We start from the raw sequence: 10740 nt of genomic DNA on the forward strand, positions 1-10740 counted from the left end.
TTGGATAGTGAAGAAAGATAAGGGAGAGGTGTATAAGGATTTAGAGCAGGGGATTGGAAATAGGATATATAAGTAGGGTGAAATTTTGACAGGGGGTAAAAAGAAGGAATAGGGAAAGGGAAAATCTAAAGCAGGAATAGGGTAAGAGAAACAGGACAACAAAAGGGGAAAAGTGAGGAAGAGGGTTTTAGTATAAAGGTAAAATTGAGGCAGAGAAAAATGATGCTAAAAAAACGATGAAAATAGAATGTAGAACACTAATCCCAAAATAAAATAAAGAGAAAATAAAATGACACTGTAAAAAATGGTAAAATGGTAGCAGTAATAATACTGGTTAAAAATAAAAATGTAGTAATTAAAAGGGTAAAATCAGGTGATAAAAAAAGAAAAAAAATGGTTTCTTAATTAAAAGGTGAAAAAAGAATAAAAAAATAAATTAAAAATGTGCATTAGTGAAGGACCTTCGGTTCTTCTACTCTTCAGTCTGGCACACCTTAGTCCTGCCAGGTATTCAGGAGAGTGTTGAATTTCCCTGCGATACACTGTTCCTCTGTGTTGTAAACCACAGTCCTGATTTTAAAGCAGGCCGTATTTGTTTCTCAGACTGCCTTAATTTGTGTTTACATAAGAGTCAGTTTGTGGCTCAGCCTCTGGGTGGCAGTGTTTCTGGATTGACCTCTGAGGCTATAAGTCCTCTCTATCCAGCAGTTGGGTTTATTTTCCCTATCACACTTAAAACTGGTTTGGGAGAGTCGATTGTCCTAGAACCTATTCTTTAGTCGTTACTCCTGCTCTGTTTCCCAGGTTGCACAAAAACAAGTTTCCCCTTCAGTCTCTGCGAGTGACCCCGACCGGGCAATCCCATGTACTGGGTTTAATAATCAAACGCAAAGATTTAATGGGAAGAGAGAGAACAAGGGCCTGAGAGGTTGCGCGAATTCACAACCCCCCACCTTTCAGTTCTGTGCACCGTCCCTTCCGCACACCCTCTCTTCCCCAGTGCTAAGCAGCCGGTACACTGGCAAAATCCAAGGCTGCTTTTTTTGCACCCAGTCCAGCTATGGGCTTATTTTTAGCATTCCCTTCTGCCAGCAGCCCTGCGGGAAGCCCTTCCACACTCGCAGATCATGCTGGCCCAAACGGCCGCGGACTTTGTGGGGCTCAGATGTTTCCCGCGTGTTCCTCTCTCCAACCAATATTGTAAACTGCACCTTTAGGGGAAGTCTGACCTTTCTGTGGGGGGAAGCAGGGTTCCTCTAAGTTCACGTAGTTGCGCTGCTTGGGTTCCATTGTTTCCGGGTTAGTAGCTGGTCTCTGGATGCTGTGGATGCGGGGTCTTTGGCTTTATACACTTCCAGTAACAGCTACTCAAGATGGCGCATTCTCCGTGACTGAGCCGGCGCTCTGGGAGAGATTTCAGCCGCAATCTTCAACCGTTCCCTTTCTCCGGGAGTTCTCTGTCTTTCCTGGCTGCAAACTGTCTCCCAGCTGAACATCTTCTGCTTATTAGGGCTGTATGTTTCCCGATTCAGCTGCTCACCCTTATCTGCTCCTGGACAAGGCACGGGACACATCTGACTATACCTCTGCCATTTTCTTCTCCCTAGTGTTAGTCTTTTTTAAAAATATACTTTTATTGATTTCAGAGAGGAAGAGATAGAAACATTAATGATGAGAATCATTGATTGGCTGCCTCCTGCACGCCCCACACTGGAGCTTGCAACCTGGGCATGTGCCCTGACAGGGTTCGGGGAATCCAACGGTGACCCACTCAATTATTGAGCCATGCAGGCCGGCCAGGCAGTCTTGAGAGAATGTGGTGAGGTTTTTGTGTCTGTATGTATGTTGTTTTTTTGGTTAATTCTCACCTAAGGATATTTTCCCGTTGATTTTTTAGGGAGAGTGGGAGAGGGAAAGACAGAAACATCGAGTTGGGGAGGAGCCTGCAACCAAGTTACATTGCCTTGGACCGAAATTGAACCTGGGGCCCTTTGGTCCTCAGCCAACACTCTATCCACTGAGCCAAACCAGCTAGGGTTGTGGTGAGTTTTGTAATAAAGAAGTAAGATTCTAGCATCCGGTCTATTATACTTAAAAAAAAAATAAGTTCATGCTTCTTAAGGGTTGAAATGTGTTTCCCCAAAAGATAGTCAAGTCCTACATGTACCCAGCTATATTTAATAGAGCTGCTCTACACTAGACCTCTATATTTAAACTATTTTTTGTATCATTGCTAGATTTTAAAGCATTCCTGGTTACTATTTTAAATATTAGTCAAAATATGACATAGAAAACATAATATGCTTTTCCATGTGCAGTCAACCAAAGCAGAGTAAAATGAGACCATTAACATCTCTGCAATTTACTCTTGCCAATAATTCAGCCTAAGATTGTCTAAACTTTTGGATATTGGTCTACTAAAATTCTTCAGTTTTTCAGACATATTATGCTATTAATTCAGGCCTGTAACTATCATCCTCCATTTGTGCAGCTGAACTTTAAATGAAGACAAAACGTTTGTTGAATTGTCATGTAGAAGAAATCTTCTTTCCCTTTGCCTTAGTCATAAATTTGACTAATAAGCTTGCCTTCAGTGGCATCGTCACAGGCAAAGCCTCATGTCACTACATGAGAAATTTATTAGTCAGGATAATCTGGATTCAGTTGTTATACCAGCTAAAAATTTAACTTTATTCCTGGTCAAAAGTGGGAAACTATATTCCTAGTCAAAACTGATAAAGGAAGTACCCACGTTCTCGATCCAGGTAGTAATTACATGGTTGTGATCATCCATCTGTGTGTGCCTTCCTGTTTGTAAAATGCACTTCAATTAAAAATTTCTGACACAGTATTGCAAAATACTGAAAACCAGCATCACAATCTCACTCAAAACTGTGTACAAAGTCTTCAGGGAAAGGAACTTATCGGAAAAATAACTAAATTTTAAAGTAACAATTCAGTAAGTTAGAATAATCAGCTCTCGATTTGAGTTAGAATCTAGATAAGTGAGATTAAGTCAGCCCTAAAAAGTTTAGCTCTATTATTCCAAACATTTTCTAAATACAGAAAAAAACTGCTTCAATACCCTCTACTGAAACAGGTAAATGGAATTTCCCACAATAGACAGCCTGATAAATACATATTGAAACTGTCAAGAAAAGTTTAGCAAATAAAGCACTTACAAAAAATAAAATCATTCCTTTTATTGCAAAACAATAATTTAACGATCTCTGTGCTTTTCCTTATAAGAATAATATAAGAAGTGACAGCTGATGTTCAAAACTGGAAACCAGGTAATCAGACAAAAAAAAACAGACATTTATTTTAATAGCTCAAAGTGCAAATACAAGTCAGTTCACAAAGTTTCAAGATTCAGCTTTAAGTGTAATAAAAACCTGATTTACAAAAATTAAAGGGTAAAGAGCAGGAATAAAGCTTCATTTTTTAGAAAAATTCAAGAAGCATGAAAACCTTTAGACGAAAATATTCCATATACATCAATTCAGAAATACCCTAATTTACAGAGGCCAGTAGTACACTGGAATCCAAAAGGCCTTCTAAAAGAAAGAAAATCACCTCAAACTGGTCAGCTCCAGAGAAGATTGGAAATTCTTGGTGCTGGCTAGTCCTAATTTTGCAGCCTCATTCAAATATATCAATTGATGTCATTCAACCTATGATATTTTGATCTTCAGGCAAACTCTAAAAAAATGTCACAAGTTCAATATGAGGCCAACATCCACTATTAATAGTTTTTGAAGTGCTCATTATATATTTAAAAGATTTAAAGAGCTATTTCCACTTCAGGCCTATGGTGTTACTGGGGAAAAGACATAGATTAATACTTCTTCTAATACTTAAAACCTTTTTGTAAGGTTAACAACATGGCCTTTAAAACTTCCTTACTTATTCCTACACATACAGAACTGGAATGGAAAGTAGAAAAAGTTCCCACTGGGAAGATAAAAGTTGTTCATTTTCATCACTCAGCGGCCAAGACACACGTTTATTTCTGCTCCCCGGAAGCAGTGTTAGCTACTAGTTTTAATTCAGGAAAATCTATATCTTCAGGAAGATTTACATAAATATTTATTCAGTCTTTTTCCCACTCTTCATCTTTTCAGTGTAGGCAACAAATTGAGTGTCTGTTCCAAAAATTCTGTCCCACCATGTGAATGTTGAAGCATAGTTTCCAATGAAGTTCATGTGGTGAAAGTCATGGTGCCGAGAGCCAGCATAGAAAGGGATGAGGTTTAAAGGGTTGAGAGGAATATCATAACCACTGCAATAAAAGTAATAAAGATTATGAAGCAATAATTGGCACTTTCATTGATAGTCATATGTTTGTTAACTAATTCAAACAACATTCCACTTTACCTAGGTCACTTTATTTCTGACATGTTTACAGAAGACACAAACAAGAGAAAATAGTGCAAATTCTAGAAAACACTAAGAAATTTTTAAAAATGTAAAAAAAAAAAAAAATCTATGGAAATTATATATTATTTTAAAGGCCCAGTGCATGAAAATTCATGCACTGGAGGCGGGGTCCTTCAGCCCAGCCTGCCCCCTCTCACAGTTCGGGAGCCCTCAGGGGCGGGAGGCGACCCGGCGATCAGGGGAAGGCAATGCCCCCATCACAAGCCTCGGCCGGCCCTGGTTCCCTGAGCCCCGGGCAGCCCTGGGTGGCTGGGGGACTGAGGGTGGGTCTGGCCGCACCGTGCTCCTGCTGCCCCGACTGGGCTGAAAGAACTGGGCGTGCCGCCATCTTTTTGTGATGATCTTTATTAGATAGGACTATCAGGAGATGAAAGAGAGGGAAAGAACTGGGCGCGCCGCCATCTTTTTGTGATGATGTGACGGTCAGTTTGCATATTCTGTCTTTATTAGATAGGACTATCAGGAGATGAAAGAGAGGCATTATAATAATGAATAGATTTTTCATAAATTATTTTTCCTGTTTTAGAGGAGGAGCTTTCTTACCATAGCCTTTGGGGGGAAAATTATATGAAACGAGTATCAAATCTATAATGCTTGATAGACCTGCAAATCACTATTACAACTTCTTTTACTCTAGTCAATGACAAGTTGGAATTAAATGTACCAGGATTAATGAAAATATGAGTGTGCTTTCTGTAGGTGCAGGGACACATGTGATTTTAAAAAGATATCATTTAGAGTATCCTCTTTTTTCCCAATATATATCTGAAATCTGACAGAATTATATCAGTCCAAATCACCCCAATCTTTCTCTCTCTCTCTTTAGAAGACTGAGAGGGAAGAAGAGAGAAAAGAACAATGAAAGGAAAGAAAGAATGTAAGAGACATCACTCACAATTTATCTACAGAAGAATATTCTCTGCCTAGTAGTGGTTTAAAAATAATTCTTAGAATTTAATATTCTGCTTTCATGGGTATGGTAATAAGTCCCAGGTCAAAATGCAATGAATATATAATTTTAAAATAATAAAAAATTAGGATATTAGGCATTTTAAAAGGCATTAAATATAAATAACTTACCACAAAATATCTTCCAATTGACAGAAAAAAAGTGAAATAAGTAAATATTAAAAGTAGTGATTTCATCAGACTTAGGCAGTGAGACTAGAAATATTCTTATTTAGTGAAGGCTATATGATTCAATTTTTTTTTCAAATAAGAGTTAGGCTTAGATTCATTACAGAAGGATAAAGGAATTGCTAATCCTGAATTATGGTATTTAACCAAATCTTTAAAAAAAACGACGCAAATAGTTTCAGTTGAACAGTGTTTCAGGAAGATCTAAGCAAGGTGTGAAACTCAAGAGTCATAAAAATGACTCATTTTACTACAGGAAAATTAAAAACTAGAAAAGAACCATCAGAAGTTAAAATTCAAAGGACAGATGCAGAGAACTATTTAGAACATATAAAGCTAACAACGCTTACACAAACTAGTAGGTTTTAAGACATATAACAGAAAAATAGGAAAAGGACATAAAAAGGTAACTCAAAGAAGAAAAAATACTATTGGTCAATAAGCACACAAACAGATGCACAGCCTCATGGGTCCCTGGAGAAACGCACACCAACACAGCACTGAAAGCTCTTTGCCCTCTTATTGACAAACATGAAAAAGACTGTACTACCCAGGCTTGGAAGGGTGTTGAGGGAGGAAAAGCACTCTTACATATTTCCACTGAGAATGTAAACAGGGACCCTTTTAAAGGGCAGCTCTGAAGTGCACGTCAAAATTTCATTTCGTTTAACCAAAAGAACTTATTCTCCCTATAAAAATGACAACAGCCATAGACAGGGATATAAAAAAATCTAACCAATGATTATGTCTCTTGTTTTCTTAAAAAATAGCAATATTAACAAGATCAACTTCTATTAGCCTACTTAAATATAATCTTATGACCATGAAAATAAAGACATTTTATGATACCTCATGGCAGAACAGAAACTAGAGCTCACCTGTGGACATCAATGGTTTCTAGCAAACGAACGGTCACCCATGCCCAAAGAAGAATTACATGATCACAGAAAAGCAGGATTCCAATGAAAAACCCAGTTCCAAGAATTAGGGTTTCCAGGGGATGTGCATATTCAGCTTCCATTCCAAATGGAGCCTAAAACAGAGAACAATTCCTTAATATATTGTGATGGTTAATTTTATACACCAGCTTGGCTATAGTGCCCCGTTGCTTGGGCAATCAATCTGGATGTTGCTGTGAAGGTATTTTTTAGATGTGGCTAACATTTAAATCAGTAGACTTTGAGTAAAGATTACCCTTCATCTAACCAGTTGAAGGCCTTAGAAACAAAGACTTAAGGTTTCGGAGGAAGGAATTCTCAAGACTGCAATACAGAAACCCTGCTTGAGTTCCCAGCCTGCTGCCCTGGGGAATTCAGACACAAGACTGTAACATCAACTCTACCTCAATTTCCAGCTTTCGGTCTCCCTGTACATTTCAGACTTGCCAGCCCCACAATCTGAGTGTGTATGTGTATCTCCTGTTCTTTCTTTTTCTCTGGAGAATCCGTATACATATATTCTAATTTACTTATGAATATCGTTTTATAAATATATTGTTTCTATATATAAAATAGTATATCTAGCCATACATATGTAAACAATAACAACAATTCTCAAATTAAAAAAAATTTAGTTCCTACCAAACATCAAAAGGTCTAGTAGGGATGTCCTTAAAAATATCTTAATGTTTTTGATGGTTTAAGATAAAAGCATTAAACGCTGACTTGAACTCTAATTTTGGTTTATGCATTTGAATTTGTATCAAGAGAGGAATACTAGCTGGTTTGGCTCAGTGGATAGAGTGTCAACCTGTGGACCGAAGGGTCCCGGGTTCGATTCCAGTCAAGGGCATGCGCCTCATTTGCAGGCTCCTCCCCGGCCCGGGCCCTGGTCAGGGCTCTGCGGGAGGCAACCAATCAGTGTGTTTCTCTCACACCGATGTTTCTTTCTGTCTCTCCCTCTCTCTTCCACTCTCTCTAAAAATCAATGGAAAAATATCCCCAGGTGAGGATTAATAATAAAAAAAAAGGAATATTTGATTTAGCATACCAATGTAGAACATAATAGAACCAGTTTGACAAATCTACGCCAAAGCAGTTTTGATAAAAAAAGAGAAAAAAGTCACTATTTTTAAGACTCATAAAAACAGAGAACAGACTGCTGGTTGCCAGAGGGGATGGAGGTTGGGGAACTGGGTGAAAAAGGTGAAGAGATTGAGGATACAGATTGGTAGTTACAAAATAGTCATGGATATATAAAGTACAGCCTAGGAAATATAGTTAATAATATTATAATAATTATGTATGGTGCCAGAAAGGTACGAGAAATATCAAGGGAACACTTTGTCAAGTATATGATTTTCTAACCCCATGAGCACACCGTGACATTTTGCCTCTAATAGAGAAAAGTATTAAATATAATTCTAACATACCTGAAACTCATGATGAACTTTATGAATATATTTATATATTTTCTTGTGGTGTAAGAGCCTATGTAGGAAATAGTGCCAGGTATCCTCAATCACCGCACAACCAAAGCATCTTGCCAAAAGCATATACCTATAAGATGAAAACACCATCATGAATATGAAGTGCAATCTAGACCTTTACTTGGGATCACTGCCTAAGATATACATAAAACCAAATACTCACTTTACAGTTTGACCCAACTGGACATATTGATCAATAAATTCTCCAAAGTGTTTAGACACAAGGTAGCTATATTACACCACCCAGAAGAGCTGAACAGAACAGACTGGCCACTATATCAATTCTAACTCATTCACAAAAAAAAAAAAAAAAAATCACAAGTATAAAATCAATTAAGAAACAAAATTCATACCCAGAAAATCAACGATCAGCTGCCTCCTGCACGCCCCCACTGGGGATCAAGCCCACAACCTGGGCATGTGCCCTGACCGAGAATTGAACCGTGACCTCCTGGTTCATGGGTCGACGCTCAACCACTAAGCCACACCGGCTGGGCGACACATTTTTTTTATAAACCTCTCAAACTATTCTCAATGTTTTCATTCACTTTAGACTTAAAATGTAATTTTTTTTCTTAGTACAAGCACCTTCAAATAAAGTATTGCACTAAAATACTAGTAGAGCCCTAGCCGGTTTGGCTCGGTGGATAAAGCGTCGGCCTGCAGACTGAAGGGTCGAAGGTTCGATCCTGGTTGGGGGCATGTACCTTGGTTGCGGGCACATCCCCAGACGGGGGGTGTGCAGGAGGCGGCTAATCGATGTTTCTCTCTCATCGATGTTTCAAACTCTCTGTCCCTTTCCCTTCCTCTCTGTAAAGAATCAATAAAATATATTAAAAAAAAATACTAGTAGAGAAAGACCTAAAAATGGTAACATTCTAAGTTTCTACTATGATTTACTTTTCTCCATTTTATTTACTTCCAAAGTTTAGAACAAACAAACATTAAACAAATAAAGAAAAAAGATAAATGTTAAGGATATTTTAATTGGACAGCAAACTGTGACTGAGCAAACAAATCAAATCTTTACATATATTAAAGTATTGTTTATATTTACATACCATCTTGGCATTCTTTCCCACCCATAAGGAATGTTGAAATACTCTGTAAAATAATAAGTTCCACAAATCAAAGGGAGCTGGATACAAAAGTGATTAAAGAGAAGTACTTTAAAGCATTTCCATTGATTTTCCCATGTTTCTGGTTTATCCTACGGAGAAAAGGCACAAATATTTAGTGTTAGTCTGTTATCAGCAGGTTAGCCTGGTATCCAGAAGAAAATTCCTATTTTTTTTCTCTACTGGTTAATGAGACCTTAATTCTGTTTTGTGAATTCTATATTACAGTTACTATGTTACAGTAACTAAAGCCCAGGAATCACAACATCCTCCCCTCTAAATTCTTGGCAACTTCCATCACCAATTTAGGTGAAGAAATTGTGAATAAACAAACTCATGAATAACGAACATAAGATCTCAAACCTAAGAAGAAGCACTATAGAATAAATAACTCTCCAGTCTTTCCTGCCCACAGATCATTCACTTCGCGTATCAGAAATGACAAAGAAATGTGTTATGCAAAAATTACGGTTGGGTCTTCCAGGTATTGAAGCAATTGTATCAGCAGCATTGAAAGCCATTATTACACAGGTAAATCAGTGCTTCCAGACATTTGGCAGTATTCATTCCCAGAAACTAGTGCATTTTTGTTTATATATAATAACAGAATTATAACTCTCTGAGCTGGAAGAACTTCAGAGATGTGTCCAGTGGTTTCCAAAGAATGAAGAGCAACTGCCCACAGAAGTTCCAAGATTAAAGTCAAAATGAGTGAGATCAATGTAGTAAAATGTTCATTTAAATCTCATCAGGATACCTACTCACCTAACAAGCAATATTTTAAAAAACTAAACTGATTCAATTCAATGGGCTACACTTACAAAGGAAAATTGTTTTGGGTTTTATAAAGATTATGCTAATAGTTACTACTTTGTTTTAAATGTCCTTACTTAAAAATTCAGAAAGCTGCTGATGAAATTTTTTTCAACTGAACCACAATATCTCAAGTATGGGAAATATTGTTCAGCAGAAGCCCAAAGAGGACTACCTTGGCCAGATTGATATAGGACCTGGGACTAACTAAAATCTAGGCCTCCAGTTCTGTTCTTGAAACTCTTTAAGAGTTACCTTCCTTGACCAAAAAAGAAGAAAAAAAAGGAAAAGCATGAAACTGAGAAGCAATCCAGAAATCCAGAGAGCTGGGTGGTCTCTAATCTCAGGGCCAACACTAACCAGTTATAAGTCAGTTTTATCAACAATAAAATGAGGAAATTAGATAAGATCATTTATAATTGTCTTTCTATTTCTATTCTGAACATTATCACCCTACTCCTCCAAACTTTCAGTCTGTGATTGGGGACAAAATAAATGGGAAATTCTGACTTGGGCCTGCAATGGCACTGTTTCCCGTTGAAACTATGTTTAACAGACTTAATATCCTAACTAGAATCTGATACCTATGTAGTACAGAAATTAACACAAAAATTAATCAACTATAACTAATAAAATCACTCACTATACTGTTTAAAGTACACACAAATTTCTTTAAAAGATAGTTAATCAAAAACTCACACCTAGTGGAATATCAGAGTTTACCATATAGTACTTTATATATAACTGCACTCTAATATGAAAAAATATCATTATTAGGCCATGGACTTCAGAAAGAATGTTTTT

General features: G+C 37.3%; 1 protein-coding gene across 1 annotated transcript in view; it reads right to left on the reverse strand.

The window, feature by feature from the left end:
- Positions 1-3188: 3188 nt before the first annotated feature.
- MSMO1 (methylsterol monooxygenase 1) overlaps positions 3189-10740 on the reverse strand; it is a 15931-nt gene continuing 8379 nt past the window's right edge. The window contains exons 3-6 of the mRNA XM_005860506.2: positions 9067-9215; positions 7949-8075; positions 6456-6610; positions 3189-4282 (exon numbers count right to left, since the gene is read on the reverse strand). Coding sequence (XP_005860568.1) covers positions 4090-4282; positions 6456-6610; positions 7949-8075; positions 9067-9215 — 624 coding nt within the window. The 3' untranslated portion in view covers positions 3189-4089. The remainder of the gene's footprint in view (positions 4283-6455; positions 6611-7948; positions 8076-9066; positions 9216-10740) is intronic.

The sequence above is a fragment of the Myotis brandtii genome, unplaced genomic scaffold (genome assembly GCF_000412655.1).
Source record: "Myotis brandtii unplaced genomic scaffold, ASM41265v1 scaffold136, whole genome shotgun sequence".
In the NCBI taxonomy this organism is placed as follows: domain Eukaryota; kingdom Metazoa; phylum Chordata; class Mammalia; order Chiroptera; family Vespertilionidae; genus Myotis; species Myotis brandtii.